Here is an 18670-nt window from a genome sequence, read left to right as displayed (position 1 = left end):
CAGTAAAAAGCATAAAGCAGTGAGGCTCAAAATGTGGTTTGCAAACTCCAACCCCACTGAGTCAAGTCCTTCTCTGGCCTGGCTCCAATACTGAATGCACCTCCATCCCAGGCCAGCCTTCAGCATTGGAAGGGCCATGAGGGAAGGGGCAAGGGCCTGGGAAGGCGGTGGGTGGGTGGGGAGGGGTGGAGAGGCAGGCCAGTTACACTTAATAATTTTTATTCCTTCATTAAGTATCAACCCTTGAATGTATGTCTTTCTAGTATTCTTTGGGGCAAAATGGGAGATACACATAAAAGACTTCTGTTGTATATCAAAACATGATGGTTGTCAAGGAAAAGCACATGTGAGAGCTGAACTCATCACTTTTTTCACAGAACACCAATTAAAATAATGACTGACAAACTACGGTTCTTCAGACGAGTATTTGGCAGACACTTTTTCAAAAATGAACAGAGTAAGCCTGTCACTTCAAGAAAAACAATTGAAAGTATTTGTTACAAGTGATAAAGTTAGATATTTCAAGCCAAGATCAGAATTTTGGAAAACTTGTATCCACCATCATTAGGTTTTTCTGGTGAGATTGGTAACGATCTTAACAAATGTGATTTTTTTTGATATTGTGTAATGAAATGCCTTACATTTGGAAGATCTTCATGAGTCAATATTGCCCAAATGACCAATGCATGCTATTAAAAAAATCATCCATGAATAAGAAAACCTATTCCAAGTGTAAGACAGACCAATGGGTTTTAAGATAAAAGCATATGAAAAGTTCATTGACATGATTTCAGATTCTACACTGCAACTAACCGTTAAGAAATTTGTCAAGTTTTGATGTAGCATCAAAGAAAAATATCCTCAATTATCTGGGAAGACTATTAAAATAATTCTTCCTGGGCTTCCCTGGTGGCGCAGTGGTTGAGAGTCTGCCTGCTGATCAGTAGATATAATCCAATAAACCAAAGCTTTTTGGGATCCTAAATAATGCTTTTAAGAGTATAAAGGGGTCCTGAGACTAAAAAGGTGTACAATATTTGACCATTTATGTCAGTATGCAGCACTAAGGCAACCAGGGCATTACTACATTATAGCTTTGTTCAGTCCTTACCAGAGGAGTGATATTCCTGACCACTTGAAGAAATGTTTCTTTTCTATAGTTTTTCGTTTGTTTGTTTAAGGAATTAAGGAAGCAAATAGTTCTGAGACCCTCTGATTCACTGGTTCCTTTATTCACTTGCTCACTCCTTCATTCAATGGCTTTTTTGACAGAACTAGAACAAAAAGTTTTTAAATTTGTGTGGAAACACAAAAGACCCCAAATAGCCAAAGCAATCTTGAGAAAGAAAAACGGAGCTGGAAGAATCAGGCCCCTGACTTCAGACTATACTTGCAAAGCTACAGTTATCAAAACAAAGACATAGGTCGATGCAGCAGGATAGAAAGCCCAGAAATAAACCTACACATCTATGGCCAATTAATCTATGACAAAGGAGGCAAGAATATACAATGGAGAAAAGACAGTCTCTTTAATAAGTGGTGCTGGGAAAACTGGACAGCTGCATATTCCAAGAAAGGGAATGTTCTAATTTCAAACACCATACACAAAAATAAACTCAAAATGGATCAAAGACCTAAATGTAAGACTGGATGCTATAAAACTCCTAGAGGAAAACATAGGCAGAACGCTCATTAACATAAATTGCAGTAATATCTTCTTTGATCCATCTCGTTGAGTAAACAATAAAGTAAACAAATGGGACCTAATGAAACTTCAAAGCTTCTGCACAGCAAAGGAAACCATAAACAAAATGAAAAGACAACCCACAGAATGGGAGAAAATATTTGCAAACAAAGTGACCGACAAGGGATTAATCTCCAAAATATACAAACAGCTCAATATCAAAAGAACAAACAACCTGTGGCTCCATATCAAAAAAACAAACAACCTGATCAAAAAATGGGCAGAAGATCTAAATAGACGTTTCTCCAAAGAAGACATACAGATGGGCAAAAAGCACATGAAAAGATGCTCAATATCAATAACTATCAGAGAAATGCGAATCAAAACTACAATGAGGTATCACCTCACACCGGTCAGAATGGACATTATTTAAAAAATCAACAAATAATGCTGAAAGGGGTGTGGAGAAAAGGGAACCCTCCTACACCATTGGTGGGAATGTAAATTGGTACAACCACTGTGGAGAACAGTATGGAGGTTCCTTAAAAAACTACAAATAGAACTACCATATGATCCAGCAATCTCACTCCTGGGCGTATACCCTGAGAAAACCATAATTCGAAAAGATACATGCACCCCAATGTTCATAGCAGCACTATTTACAATAACCAAGACATGGAAACAACCTAAATGTCCACTGACAGATGAATGGATAAAGAAGATGTATATATATACCATAAGTTTATTACTCAACCATAAAAGAGAATGAAATAATGCCATTTGCAGCAACATGTTGGACCTAGAGATCATCATACTAAGTGAAGTCAGATAGAGAAAGACAAATATCATATGATATCACTCATGTGGAATCTAATTTTTTAAAAAATGATACAAATCTTTTTTTTTTTTTTTTTTTTTTTTTACAAAACAGACTTATAGAAAACAAATATATGGTTACCAAAGGGGAAATGTTGGGGGGAGGGAAAGATCAGGAGCTTAGGATGAACATACACACACACTGCTATTTATAAGATAGATAACCAGCAAAGACTTACTGTAGAACACAGGGAACTCTATTCAGTATTCTGTGATAATCTATATGAGAGAAGAATCTGAAAAAAAATGAATATATGTATAACTGAATCACTTTGCTGTACACCTGAAACTAACACATTGTAAATCAACTATACTCCAATAAAATTAAAAAATTACAGAGTGCTTACTGTATTGCAGAAGTCACAGGGAAGGATACAAATATGCACTAGAATGTTGCCTGTTTAATCACAACAGATGGTCTTCCTCCTGCACTACACACACTGAAAGCCCCAAGGGGTGTAAGAGCCAAACTGTTTTTTCACTCGTAGAATAAATCGTTTAATGCCTTCTGCAAAGAGCCCTTGCCACAAAGCTCATTAGTGAACAGTTACATCATGAAAGTTCTCTCTCATCTCATTAAAATATAAAATTGATTCAGAAGTGAGAACATACACTCACAAATATGTTCTGCAAAAGATAAGTCTGTGTCTCAGGGAAGATGCTTGTGGGCTTGGCTTTCTGTGATTGTTGCAGTTCCCTCAGTATCAGAAAGAGCGTGATTCAGAGAAGCAGTCTGTTAAGAACAGAAAGACAGCCATGAGAAATGAGATCATGTTCTCTGAGTACCCAAGGGCATGCTTACATTTTACTTTTCAGATAAGATGCTTAGAAAGGTTTTATTTACTTAAACCAAGCTGCTAAAATTTTGCAGACCTTTCTCATGTGCAGACTTGGTTAATTTTTCATGTCACATGAAGTGTTGAGATAGCTGGGAGTATTTATCTCAGAGCTTAGAATCATGTGATCATTCCCTCAAGTAATACTTGAATTACTGTCCAGTGAAGCAGCACTTTTTCAAGTTGTTTTGGGATCAGTAAGTGGGACATATAGGGAGGAAGATTTAGGGTCACTGAAGAGAAAACCTTTTCAACAATTAGAGCTATCAACAGTGACATGTATGGATGGACCTAGAGACTGTCATACAGAATGAAGAAAGTCAGAAAGAGAAAAACAGATATCGTATATTAACATATGTATGTGGAATCTAGAAAAATGGTACAGATGAACCGGTTTGCAAGGCAGAAATAGAGACACAGATGTAGAGAACAAACGTATGGACACCAAGGGGGGAAAGCAGGATGGGGGTGGTGGGATGAATGGGGAGATTGGGATTGACACATATACACTAATATGTATAAAACAGATAACTAAAAAGAACCTGCTGTATAAAAAAATAAAAATTCCAAAAAACAATGACATGTAAACATTCCATTATGAAAAGTCATGAGTTCTTCTATCACTGAGAGTCCTCCAGTAGAGGCTGGATAACCTTCTACCAGCAGTGTTGTAGAGTTTCTTCTTGTAATCTGAGGTTGGATAAGATGATTTGCAAGGAAGGTCATCTCTAGGATCCTGTAATTATCATTATCACAGCCATGAGACATCTGCTGGGTGGGATCATCAGCAGAATGTGATTTATTCACCACATATTTATTAAGCACCTACTATGTGTCAGACACTGTTCTAGACACTGGAGATACAGTAAAGAACAAGACTGACAAGGTCTCTCAAGGCACTTATGTCCTAAGATAGGCAGACAAGCACTGAACTAATAAACAAGACAATTTCATATTAGGATAAATGCCTTGAAGAACACAAACCAGGGTGATGGGAGAGAGTGGTTGGGGCAGGTAAGAGTCAGGAGCTGCTTTAAATTAGGTTTTGAGGAAAGTCTCCTTGAGGAGTTGAGGTTTGAACTGAGACCTGAATGCAGAGGAGGCGTCTGTCCTGAGATGACTGGGGAAGAGTGTTCAAAGCAGAGAGAACATGTGCAGAAGACCAGGGCAGAAATAAGCTTGGCATATTTAAGAAGCAAACAGAAGACATAGAGATGGCCAACAGACACATGAAAAGATGCTCAACTGCTAATTATTAGAGAAGTGAAAATCAAAAATACATTGAGGTATCACCTCACACCAGGCAGAATGGCCACCATCAAAAAGTCTACAAACGGGGCTTCCCTGGTGACACAGTGGTTGAGAGTCCGCCTGCCGATGCAGGGGACATGGGTTCGTGCCCCGGTCCGGGAAGATCCCACATGCCGCAGAGCGGCTGGGCCCGTGAGCCATGGCCGCTGGGCCTGCGTGTCCGGAGCCTGTGCTCCACAACAGGAGAGACCACAACAGTGAGAGGCCCACATACGGCAAAAAAAAAAAAAAAAAAAAAAAGTCTACAAACAATAAATGCTGGAGAGGATGTGGAGAAAAGGGAACCATCCTACACTGTTGGTGGGAATGTAAGTTGGTACAGTCACTATGGAGAACGGTATGGAGGTTCCCTAAAAAAACTAAGAGTTGCCATATGATCCAGCAGTCCCACTCCTGGGCACATATCTGGAGAAAACCATATATAATTCGAAAAGATACATGTGCCTCAAGTTCACTGCAGCAGTATTTACAATAGCCAAGACATGGAAGCAGCCTAACTGTCCATCCACAGAGGAATGGATAAAGAAGATGTACATATATACAATGGAACATTACTCAGCCAGAAAAAAAGAACAAAATAATGCCATTTGCAGCAATGTGGATGGACCTAGAGATTATTAAACTAAGTGAAGTAAGATAGGGAAAGGCAAATATCATATATCACTTATATGTGGAATCTAAAAAAAATGATACAAATGAACTTATTTACAAAACAGAAAGACTCATAGATACAGAAAACAAACTTATGGTTACCAAAGGGGAAAGTAGTGGGGGGAGAGAAGAATTAGGGGTTTGGGATTAACAGATACTATTATATATAAAATAAACAATAAGGTCCTACTGTGTAGCACAGGGAACTATATTCAATATCTTGTAATAACCTATAATGGAAAAGAATCTGAAAAAAAATGTGTGTAAGCGTAAAACACACATTTGCTGTACACCAGAAACTAACATTGTAAATCAACTATACTTCAATTTTTTGAAAGCATATAGATTAAAATACAGCAAAAACATTTCACTAAAAAAGCAAACAAAGCCAAGTGAGAGAGGCACAGAGGAATGTGCTTTGGGATGGAGTGAGGCATAGGTAGGGGCCAAATCTCATAGGAGCTTCGCTGTTATTTATCCAGCGAGAAGCATGGAGGGTTGGTGGGGAGTCGTTTTCAGTGAGGAGTGGCATGCTCTAATGCACTCTCTAAAAGATGACTATGGGTGCTTTCTGGAGGGTGAATTGTAGGGGCCAAGGATAAAAGCAAAGAGGGGAACAGGAGGAAACTCTTGAGAAGTGTGGTTTCACAGAAGCCAAGAGAAGAAAATGTTTCGAGAAGGAAGGAGTGGGCAGCAGTCTTGAATACAGAGAAATTAACAGGGAGGTACTGATGGCCTTGAGGAGCAAATGTTTATGGGTGGTAGCTTTGCAAGCCCACTGCAGTGAATTTAGGAAAAAATGGGAAGGGGGTAAGAAAACATGGGGAGCAGAACCCATTTCAAAAATGCTGTGGAGGGATGCAGAGAAATAGGACATTGGGAGGAGGGTATAGGGATCATTTCTAGGATGGAGCTACTACAGCAGTTCTCTGTGCTGACAGGTGGGGTCTGCAGAGAGTCAGATACTGGGGGTTCTGGACAGAGTAGTTAATTGCAGGAGAGAGATCCTTGAAAGGGCCCTGTGAATTGTTTTGCCTCTTTATTGGAATCCAAAATTTCGTTATCTTTGATGTTGATTAGTTTGTCGCAATGTTCTTGTATTAAGTTGAACCATATGAAGTTACCAATACTCATACATCTTTGACCTATGAAAACAGCAGTGGCTTATAATTCTACCTAATAGAATTAGGATTTTCGACCTTAATTTAGACAGTTTCTCCCATAGGTCTTTATAGTTTCTATACATTCTTAATTTGGAAACAGTCTCAAACTTATCTCAAAGTTGCAATTACAAGAACAAAGAATGTTTCCCTCCCCAACCGGAACCATTTGAGAGTAAGTTGCAGACCTGATATTCTCTCTCCCTAACATTTGAGTAGGTATTTTGTATAAATAAGATTCTCCTATAAAATCCCAGTACAATCTAGTAAAATCAGGAAATTAACAGCAATACATTGCTGCCAACTAATCCTTCAACCCCATTCAAGCTTTTGCTAAGTTGTCCCAATAATGTCCTTAATCTCAAAAGGAACTAGTCCAGCATCTCACATTGCAGTTAGTTGTCATGTCTCTTTAGTCTCCTTCATTCTAGAACAGTTCCCTAGTCTTCCTTGATTTTTCGTAACTTTGACACTTTGAAGAATACAGTCTAATGACTTTGTAGAACAGCGCCCAGTCTGAGTTTGTCGTGGTTATCTTTGGCAGTTTGGTAGCCAGCCTTCAAATTGGCCACACCTCCTGTTATTCAAACCCTCATGCAGTCTCCTCCCTCACTGTAGCAGAGTTGATCTTTGTGACCAAGAGCATTAGACCAGAAGTGGTTAGGTTATAGAAGCGATCTCTTGGATCACTTGTTCTGGGGCAAGCAGACGTCCTATGGATAGGCCCAGATGGCAAGGAACAGAAGCATGTAGCCAACAGCCAGTGAGAAACTGAGGCCTGCCAACTATGTGAGTGAGCATGGAAGTGGATTCTCCAGCCCCAGTTAAAGCTCAAGATGACTGTTGCCCCAGCCAGCAGCTGGACTTCAACCTTATAACAGACCTAAAACCAGAATCACCCAATTAAGCCACTCTCAGATTCCCGACCCCCAGAAACTCTGACATCATAAATGTTCATTGGCTTAAAGTACATAACGAATACAGGCAGGAATATCACAGAAGTGATGGTGAGTTCTTTTTATTGCATCCTATCAGGTGGCACACAATTTCAATTCATGCCATTACTAATCATCTTTATTTCAGTCCCTTGATTAAAATGGAATCTTCTCGGCCTTTCCACTTTTTGCTCTTTTTTTCCCCCCTTCTCTTTTAATTAATGAATATTTTATGGGAGATACTTTGAAATGATGTAAACATCCCTTTCTTCAGCAAATTTTCAATTATTTCATTTATCTATTTTTCTCAGTATGAGATCTTGGTTTTCTGTTTTATTCGATGGGATATAGTCTGTTACTGTCATTATTTATTTTGATACTCAAATTGTTCCAAATTTCACCTGCGTCCCTTCATCCTGGCTCTTGTGTTCTCTGGACACATCCTCATCATTCTTTAAATATATGCTTGATTTCTGGCACAAGATGTTCTAAGCTCATCATGTTCTTTGCCTGCCCCAGCCCTGAAATCAGTCATTTCTCCAAGGACCTCAGGTTCTTTTTAGTGGAAAATGGTATTAAAGCCAAGGTGTGGGCACTATTGCCATTGGGGTATCATTGCTCCCAGGCCCACTCAAAGGACATATATATATACTTACGTATACTCATAGATGTAAATATATAGACATATGCAAATATATACATATATGTATATACAAATATATACTACATATATATATCATATAATATAAATTATATATTTGTAAGTATAATACAAATAAAATATAGATATATATCTTTAAATTCATACTGATGCCTCTAATTGGAGGGTACTCGGGGGTTATTCCGTCCATCTCCCTTTCCATATTAGTGACCTCCCTCTCCAACAGTGAGAAACATGGCTCTGTTACCCTCATTATATTTATCTGATTCATTCCCTCGTGTATAACCAGTCTTCCGTCACCACTGCATCCACCCCTTCCCCCACATGGATGCCCTCTATTCAGGCACTGACACCTTTTCAGAGACACCACCCTCATAAATGCCCTCCTTATCCCCTTGGGCCCCAGGCCACCACTCCACATGGATGTTCACACCCACTTCTCCCTGCTCAGTCTCTGACATACCACTTCAGGCTCTCCCTACACGTGGACGCCCTCCTCACTCAGGCCTAAACTCCCCACACTGGATCTACCCTTCTCGCCCAACTTGGGCTCCAACACCCCACAGGCTGTCACAGGCTGCCTCTCCTTGCTCTGCCCCCATCTAATGACTTTAGGGGTGACTTGTTCAGGGGAGGAAAGGGAAGAGCAGGGCTTTGTGATTTCAGAAGGATGCCAGCATGGAAAGAGACATTCTGCCCCCCCTCAGCTCAGTTGTGAATTTCATCTGTAGTAGTGGGTTCCAAATTTCTGGTTACACCAGAATATCTTGGGAAGCTTGCTGAAATACAAATCTCAAGCAAACAGAAGACAACACTAAAAAACAGGGAGCAATCAAAGCGTCCTTAGATAAGCTGTGACAGAGAGAGAGGCATGGACATATATACACTACCAAACGTAAGGTAGACAGCTAGTGGGAAGCAGCCGCATAGCACAGGGAGATCAGCTCGGTGCTTTGTGACTACCTAGAGGGGTGGGATAGGGAGGGTGGGAGGGAGATGAAAGAGGGAAGAGATATGGGAACATATGTATATGTATAACTGATTCACTTTGTTATAAAGCAGAAACTAACACACCATTGTAAAGCAATTATACTCCAATAAAGATGTAAAAACAAAAAGCGTCCTTAGAAAATGGTTAAATAGATTATAGGGAGGCATTCAGTTTTCATTTTAGACTTTTGGTTTCTCTTTACACTTTCTACATTTATACCTTTATATTATCAATACTAGTGGATTATGGGCCATGTTTTAAATTTTCTATATTAAAAACATAATTAGCAAGACTTGTTTTTTTAAGTAATACAAAATATAGACTTCCAGACCCTATAGCTGGAGATTGATTCAGTACACCTGGGCTAAGACCTGGGCATCTGTGCTTCGTAAAATTCTCCTTTGAATGTAGTGATCAGCCAGGTTGTGGAACCCCCGCTCCATCAAATCCTCCACAGGAGTTCCTTCGGCAGCTGTGTCTGAGTATCCACTGGGCAGCGTGCCCAACACCCCGTCACAGATGAACATTGACAGAGATGAAGCCATATGAGCTTTCTGAAAACTCAGGACAGGTAGGTTTTGGTTTGAAGCCTCATGATCCTACTGATAGCTCCTTCCAAAAGTCAGTTTTGTCTGATCCTTACTGTAATTAAAGTGAAGGATAACTCTGAAAAGATGCAGGTTAAGTACTCTTCAAAACTATCAAGGTCATCAGTGACAAGGTCAGTCTACTGTCACCTCCAAGAGGACCCTAAGTGGAGATGACAACTAAATATAGTGTATCCTTGATAAGTTCTTGGAAAAGAAAAAGGACGTTAGGTAAAAACTAAGTATGGATTTTACTTAATAATAATGTGTCAATATCAGTTCATTAATTGCAAGAAATGTACCATCCTAATGGAAGACGTCACATAGGGGAAACTGGGGTATGTATGGGGTATGTCGGAACTCTCTTTATAATAGTTCTATAAATCTGAAGAGGCTCTACAATAAAAAGTCTTAGAAAAAAGATGGAGGTAACAGGAGATGTAATGAAGTGACATGGCAGACTCGGTGATAGCACTCTGTAAATCATCAGGAAAAGGTGAAAATATTCAAATGGGCATGAAGAATATAAGTAGGTGTCATCACTTCCAAGTGGGAGATAAGACACAGGGCCATTACTGCAGCCCTGCGTCTCCAGGAGTGACAGGCCACTGCTGCTGCTGTTCCAGGAAATTTGAGGACAGCAGGGACAGATTGCTCCCAAAGGTCACCGTGGAAATGTCTGATAGATGACCAGTTGCCCTGAGGGAGAGTCTGGGCCTGTGTACAGGCGGGGAGAAAGGATGACTCTGGGAGGGGCAGTTGTATTCTTTGCCCTTTGAGAACAGCTGTTACAGGCTTGATGTGCAACCTGTCCTTTACTGGCAGAACAGACCCAGTGCTGTGCAGGGTAACCAGTTCCTGTTGCCTGTGGCTCAAAGCCAAGCTCGGTGCTTTGTGACCACCTAGAGGGGTGGGATAGGGAGGGTGGGAGGGAGGGAGACACAAGAGGGAAGAGATATGGGAACATGTGTGTATGTATAACTGATTCACTTTGTTATAAAGCAGAAACTAACACACCATTGTAAAGCAGTAATACTCCAATGAAGATGTAAAAAAAAAGCCAACAGCAGCTGAAATGTTCACGTTGTGGCCTACGAAATAGTGCAGCCAAATATCCTTGGGTGCTCTCCTGGTGTTTGTAACACTAGACACAGCTGAAACAGGAAAAACTGCATTTCTTTTTATACTAAGGCAATATATCCTACAAAATGGGAGGGAAATCCTTCAATTTATAAATTGCATCCTAAATTGGAGGCATTTTACCTGTTTCAGGTCCAAAAATCATCTTACTTTGTTTGTCTAAAACCAAAAGTCCTTTTAAAAACACAAACGACATTTTAATTTTACAGTTGTCAGAGAGAATGTAGAAGAGTATCATTCTGCCGTACATGGACCAATAAGAATACTAACAGCTATGGCCCAAACATCAAAAGTACCACCATTGCCACTCATGTATGTGCTTGTAGTAGACTGTCCCTTCTGTCTCCTAGGGCAGTGAACACAAATGTGCCCAACTGCTGGAAGTATCCCCTTGTTGCTAGAACCATCCAGGAAGGGGGTTACCTAGGTGCCTCTGTGCTTGCTCCCGGCTAAAGCAAGAAAGAGCTGGAGCTTCCTGTGCTTTTGCACATTGGCTACGTGGTCTGAGTTCAGTTGCAGAAAACGTAATCCACTCTAGGTAGATTAAACAGGAAGTGATTTATTATGGGATTTTCAGTGGCTTTCAGAATCACCAGAGGGCTAAAGAGACAGATTGTAGACCAAGCTGCCAGGAATGACTCCGCAAAGCACATGGCAAATCATCAGAGTGGCTGCTGCATCTGCCTAGATCCGGAAGGTATCACAGCAGCTGCTGGCTGCAAAACCAGCCACCTCAGCTATAATCAGGAAGCTGCCACTGGGGTGGCCAACTCGAGAGCACATTGCCTTTGCCAGAGTCTGCAAAAAGGACACCCTACATGTTGCTTCTTCGCATATGAGTCAGTTCCAAATCAGACTCCTGTGAGTACAAGTGGTGGGTAGAACCTAAATCACATTTTGAACCCAAATTGCAAGGGAGTCTGGGATGTTATTTTTTGTTTTTCAGCCTCTGCATGCAGGAAGGGGAGTTCAGATGGATACTGAGGAATCTAATTTATGTTATCTGTCGGAGTCTGCCCTGCTAGCTACCCAGTTATCTACCCAGTTATCTATGCATATTCCTCTTGCTATAAGTAGAACTCACTCCCTCCCCCATACATCACCGCATCCCACTCAAAGTCCAGGATCTCTGGGTTTTGCGCAGCTCTCTAGCAGCTCTCTAAGTCCGGATGAGGCTTTTTGTGATCTAGTGACCTATAAATTAAAAGACTGCCTGTCTGCTCTCAATATACACTGGTGGCAAAGGAGGATTAAAACTCTCCAGAAAGGGAGAGAATAGAAACATACAATTGCCATTTGTATTATCAGTCATCAAATGCCACTAGGCAAGAATGGTGAAAGCACCCTGCTCGCATGATGGAGTGAGGCCCTTGAGTAGCCATGGGAAGGACTCCCTTGTTCATTAAAATCATGACCCAAATCTAACTGATATCCTAGCCATCTCCCATTAGCTGCAATAAAAGTAAAGCTGATAGGCAGTCATTTTTTAATTTTCCTAACTTTACCTGTATTTCTTTCTGCTGCCATAGTTGTAATAATGCTTGATTAGCCAGATGTAAGTGAACCGTGAGATTAAGGGCTCTACCACATTCTCCGCACTTCCCCCAAGTCTCTGCATCACTAGGATAGCAGCCACATCTGGACCCTGTGGTATTCACCTGTCTCTGAGGAGACCAAGTCCTGATGGAGTAGAAATGGGAGTTGAGCTGGAAAAGAGTTTCTCTGAACAAAGCCCTGGGTAAGGAGAAGTGGTGTGGCAATGCCTCCCTCCGCAGCAAGGACAGTATAGCCATGCAGGCAACAATATGTCACATTTAGGGACTGTCCAGCTTTGGGGATGGGTGAAAAATATACTTTAAAAACAGACATGCCTAGTTGGTTCTGGGAAGAAGACGGCAGCAACATAGTTTTTTAAATCTCTGAATCATCACATAAAACAGAGCAACCAGGGAGCACAACCAAATACACATGGGCAGTATTTACCTCAAACCGCATAAGTTATCCACAAATCACAAAATATAAGCAGGTGGTGGAGGTAAACCGCCAACAGCCAGAAGACCTGCATGATGTTCGTGCTGTACGAGAGGAAGGAGTCAGGAGGGGACAGCAGGGCATCTGACAGACCTGAGACCAGAAGAGCCCCAGAGTAGCTAACAGGAGTGCACTGGAAATGACTGCGGGCTAATCTGAGCACAGCAGCTGAAACTGGGAGGGGTTTTACCCAATTCAGTGCCAGCTGAGTGCAGGGACTCTTGGTGGGTTCTGAAAAGAGCTGAGGCAGTCTGGGCCAGATTAACTCCTGAACCCGATGGCCAAAGCTCCCTTCCAGGCCAGGGCACCCGTCTGAGGAGAAAGTGCTGACAGTGGAGTCAAAACTGGACAGGACAGTGGCAGGAGGCAGGAGGGAAAGAGAAAGTCCAGATAGAAGAGGGGAAAGAGAAGAGGTAAAGGAAGTCTCAGAAAGCAAGCTGCCATGTTTTTAAACAAGTTAGTCAGATTTTCCTGAACTACACTCCATTCTAAAGGTTCAGGAAAATTTAATTTTGCCTAATGAGCAACAGAAAAGTATCGAGGTCCAAACCCATATAAAGTTATTAGGAGAATGAAAGAACACAGAGCAGAATAACATCCCTCCGTTGAAAGCATGCCAGAAAGACAACTTGATAAAAGAGGTCAAATCTGAAGCATACTATTTCAAAATGAGCTTAAAATACAAAACGTTAAAATTCAAAAAGAAATGAAGAAAAAAAGATTTAAGAGAAAGTGTCAAATATTGGCAATAGGCAAGGAAGATTTAGCATGGATAGGAGGAGTCTTGATGAAGAAAAACAAAGCAAGGGAACAAAAAAAATACTAAAAACAGTAATGCCAATTTTTTTTTCTGAAATATAAAACTACGTGTTTGAATAGCACAACACATACCTGAGAATAGTGACCAAAAATGATACAGTATAGTATGTTAACTGGACTTTAAAGGAAAAAGATCCTTTAGACATCTAAAAAGAGAAAGTGACTTTTAAGGGAAAGAAAATTAGATTATTCTCAGGCTTCATGTCAGAGAAAAAAAACTTTATGTCAGAAAAAAAAAAAATGGAGCACAGATGGTCCCCAGCTTACAATGGTTCAACTTAAAATTTTGGGGCTTTACGATGGTGCAAAAGCAATATGCGTTCAATGGAAACCATACTTCAGATTTTGAATTTTGATCTTTTCCTGAGCAGTGATATACAGTATGATACTCTCTTGTGATGCTGTCTCCCACTGGACAAAGATGGGAAAATTTGCACTTCAATAAGGATATTAATTACAGTAGGATGGAACTCATCAAATATTTTTAAATCCATGAGTTTATGATGATTTTCTAAAAATCTGGTCACCTTAGAAGGATGATAAGGAACTATTTCATTATCTGGAAAACAAAGAATCAAGCATATGACTCTGAATCATATGAATTGTACCGTTGGGTAACCAAACAAGAGATGAGGAAAAAAATCTTTTTAAAAAAGTGTGACAGGGCTTCCCTGGTGGTACAGTGGTTAAGAATCCACCTGCCAATGCAGGGGACACGGCTTCGAGTCCTGGTCCGGGAAGATACCACATGCCGCAGAGCAACTAAGCCCGTGCGCCACAACTATTGAGCCTGCGTTCTAGAGCCCACGAGCCACAACTACTGAGCCCACGTGCCACAACTACTGAAGCCCATGCACCTGGAGCCCATGCTCCGCAACAAGAGAAGCCACCGCAATGAGAAGCCTGCACACTGCAATGAAGAGTAGCCCCTGCTGGCCGCAACTAGAGAAAGCCCACGCACAGCAACAAAGACCCAATGCAGCCAAAAAAATAAATAAAGTAAATATATTTTTTAAGTGTGACAACTGATAAATGAAAAAAAATAAGATAATTGTCATCTGGCAATCCCCAGTGAACTAATGGATCTAAGCATTGCATATCAGTGACTGGATCTAGGCATTGCATATCAGTGACTGTGGGCATCAAAAAAGATAAACAGCTAGACACTGTGGCCCTCCTGATGACACAGCACTCTACCACCTGTGGTCTCGCCACAGCAGTTGAAGCAAATTCTCACCAAGCCTCTGGATCCAATTGCTGGCTTGCAGGAAATATAAAGGACAGAGGAAGATTTTTGAACTGCGTCATGAATATGCCATCAGCAAAACCCAGACGAGAGAAACTCTACAACCTGGTTTCTTCGACAAATTGTAAGGAAAAGATAGGAGGGAGAATCTGTAGATTAAAAGGCCTATCACACTTTTAAACTATAGTCTCGGGATGCACATTTGAATGAAAAAAAATCTTTTTTTTTTTTTTTTAAAGTGCAAAGAAGTGCTTACTGTAGAAGTCAGGTTGATGGCTACTTATGAGGGGAGGGAGGGGTTGTGATGGGGATGGAGCACATAGAAGGGGCTTCTGGGTTGGCTGCCAAAATTTCGGTTTCTTGACCCAGCTTGTGTTTACATTCTAATAATTGTGTGTGTTTGTTTTGTGTGGTTTTCTGTTATCTGTCTTATTTTATAATAAAAAGGTGAAAAGCATTGATAGACTTGAAGCACAGTAGTTTTCCATGATAAATATTAGGTAAGCATTGTTAGTTTTTTTTCCTCAATGTATATGTATGGCAGTGATGTTATGACATTTTAACCAAAACCTTTACTCTCACAAGCTCGTAATAGTCTCTAAGGCTCTTATGTATAACAGTGTAAAATAGAAAGTCACATGTTAAAAGCAATTGTGCTTTTGTTTCAGTGTCTGCACAGTGGAATGGACATTGTAAAAATGAGGTCACATGGACTCATTTGAAGTATATCACTGTGGGGAGTGTTGATATATATATATATATACACACACACACACACACACACACACACACAGCCCTTCCCTCAGCGTTATGTTTGAAGAAAATATATGTATATATTAGTATATATAAGCATAACTGTTACATATAAATATATCTGTACATAACATACATGTGTATGTGTATATACATACATAGACACTTTTTTCATCTAGTTGATCTGATGAAAAATAAGTCTTCACAAGATAGTTTTTTGTCAATCGTACCTCAGTAAAGCTTAAAAAGAAAAAAAAAGAGTTTAGCAGCCTTAGACATTCACAGGCATGGATTTCTTTGATATCTTAAGGTCATTGTGTACTTTGATCTATAAATAACTTTTCTCTCTTGTTAGCGTGGCTTAGGCTTAGGCATTAAATCCTAACTTTTGTGAGACTGCAGTGCCTTTCTGGCTGGCCTGTCACTGACATGGCTCCCTGACACGTTGAAGGCAGATAAGTGTTTGAGAAACACACACAATAAGAGTTTTGCTGTCCTCACACTCCATAACCAAATGACATACTCCTCTCCTATCAAAATCTATAAAGACCTAGTCTGCAGTAAGCAGTTGAGATTCCTTACTGCTGAGCCTTTGAAGGGCCTTATATACAGACAGGGCTGCCTGCACCCCTGGTCTACAAGACGGTACATTTTATGTTCCATCATCACCGATTATATTCTTGAGTTCCTTCTCATCACCCCTTTTGCTCCTTCTAATGGTGGGTTGTTTAGGGACTGGCATTATTGTCATATTTGCTTTAATGCATTTTAACCTGCTTGTGAAATTTCTAACCTCTCTTGCGGTATCTACTGGAGGACGGTTCAGTCATCCTATTGTAATAGCAGCTGTTCAAAGGATTTGGAATTCGTTTGGATTTGAAGGAATCAGATTTATACACTATTCTGTATCTCGCTCATTAGCTCTCAATGGCATAACAAGACTGAAAATTTAGTTGGACTTTGGGGAAATCATGCATTAGGTTCGTAGCATTTTGTGTGTATTATATAGACTTGCTGTCTTAGCAGGAATAAAAAGTAAATTTTTTTTTACCTTGATGATGTTTAGAATGTCATCAGCAGCTAATAGCATGGCTTCATGTCCTAATACATGGATAAGTGTTTGCCCCTCAAGCCTGTTGCCTTTACTGTGATGTCATGTATGTCTACCCAAAGACACATGCAAGTGCCCTTGGTTGGGGGGTCGGGGCAGTGCGTATGTGTGGAAGGCAGCAAATGTGCTTGCCCATATCTCCAACACTGAAACTGGCTTGACAGGGTGTATGAAAGCAAATTACATAGGCAGAGCCTGCTTTCTAGAATCCCAGGATATAGGGACTGTTTTGCCTTTTGTTTCGTTTTATTAGAGGTGGTTTGAAGATTGACACATTCCTCTTGATTTCAGGCCATTTAGTGAGTTTGTTCATCTGAGTCATTGTTTTCTCACCTCTAAAGGGGGATTAGAACGTACCCGTCCTGCCTCAGCCTTGTTTTTTGAGCTACTTGGATAGTTTGGCCCTGCTAGAAAGCACCTCGGCTTCCCCTCAGTGCCCCGTCCACCTTATGGTTATCTGAGGTCAGACTTCTGCTGGAAATCCTACCTCCCTGTCATCTAGACTCTAGATTCTAGAGCAATCCAAATCACACTGCTATCAGGTTCTGAATTTAGAAAGCCAAGGTAAAATCATCTTCCTTAAACAGACACCATTCATTCATTCAGGGAGTAATTATTGAACACTTACTATATGCCAAAGATTCTTCCGGGCATTGGGGATAAAGAGGTAAGCAAGATAGAATTCACATCGTGGAAAGTATATAAACAGATAAATAAAAGATCAGATAGTGATAAGTTCTATGCAGGGACATATTACATTAAGGCAATGAGTTTAGAAAGAGATACTCGGAATTTCTGAGAAAAAAATAGCAGGAAAGAGGTTCTAGAACAGTCTATCCAGTGGCACTTTCTGTGATGAAGGAAATGTTCTGTACCGCACTGTTCAATGCAGTAGCCACTAGCCACATGTGGTTATCAGGAACTTGAAATGTGGCTAATGCTACTGAGGAGCTAATTTTAAATTTTAGTTAATCTTAATTAATTTAAATAGGCACATGTGGCTAATGGCTACCATATTGGACAAGCATGATTTGAGAGCTACATTTTGGACTTAGGTGTCTATACTTGCACACTGAATGGGAGGAATATGCAGCATTATCTTGATTTTTTAACATGAAGAAGCAAACACATTCTCACCGTATCATCTTGGTAGAATAGATTCGTGACTAGACTTCAGTGTATGAGTACTTTGTTGGAAAGACACAAGCAACCTAATAAGGGAAGTAACGAGAAGCGATGGATGGTCACAAAAAGATGTTAGAATGGCACCCACAAACTGAGGGCTAAAGGCTCTAAGCAATATTAAAAGCTAGAAGGAGAGAAAATCATTGCAGGGACTTCCATGGTGGTCCAGTGGTAAAGAATCCACCTTCCAATGCAGGGGACACGGGTTCGATCCCTGGTTGGGGAACTAAGATCCCACATGCCACAGGGCAACTAATCCCGCATGCCACAACTACTGAGCCTGTGCGCTGCAAACTACGGAGCCCACATGCTCTGGAGCCTGTGTGCCACAACTAGAGAGAGAAAACCTGTATGCCACAACAAGAGAGAAGCCTGCGCACAGCAACGAGGAGCGCGCACGCCACAACAAAAGATCCCACGTGCCACAACTAAGACCAGACGCAGCCATAAAAATAAAATAATTTTTTTTAAATGATTGCATGGCAATGTGTGCCATAGGCTCCTCTGCCGGTTAGGAATTAATAACCCTTATTGCTTAATAGAAATTACAAAGCCGGCAGAAAGACAAATAGAATAATAAAGGACTTGTGCTATTAAGACATTTAGCTGAGGTTTTACCCCACTGAGACTGGAGCATCTGATCAACTTTGATCCTGCCCTAATGATTGTTTTCTCGCAGAAGGTAGAGGAAAG

The 18670-nt window shown here is 40.6% G+C and overlaps 1 protein-coding gene across 3 annotated transcripts in view; it reads left to right on the top strand.

Moving 5' to 3' along the window:
- Positions 1-18670, top strand: part of FIG4 (FIG4 phosphoinositide 5-phosphatase) — a 129307-nt gene that overhangs the window by 105573 nt on the left and 5064 nt on the right. Inside the window, exon 23 of one of the 3 annotated variants that reach the window (XM_027088764.1) lies at positions 11779-11901. The exons of 1 other annotated variant lie outside the window; for it this stretch is intronic. In XM_027088764.1, coding sequence (XP_026944565.1) covers positions 11779-11857 — 79 coding nt within the window. In that variant the 3' untranslated portion in view covers positions 11858-11901. Of the gene's footprint in view, positions 1-11409; positions 11758-11778; positions 11902-18670 lie in introns of those variants that run through there. One more of the 3 variants, XM_027088770.1, reaches the window with a different exon arrangement.

Source organism: Aethalodelphis obliquidens, unplaced genomic scaffold, assembly GCF_003676395.1.
Source record: "Aethalodelphis obliquidens isolate GAN/ISIS:26980383/991018 unplaced genomic scaffold, ASM367639v1 scaffold3, whole genome shotgun sequence".
Lineage (NCBI taxonomy): Eukaryota > Metazoa > Chordata > Mammalia > Artiodactyla > Delphinidae > Aethalodelphis > Aethalodelphis obliquidens.
Note: the sequence above shows the minus strand (reverse complement) of the source record. Positions and strands in the feature narration are given on the sequence as shown.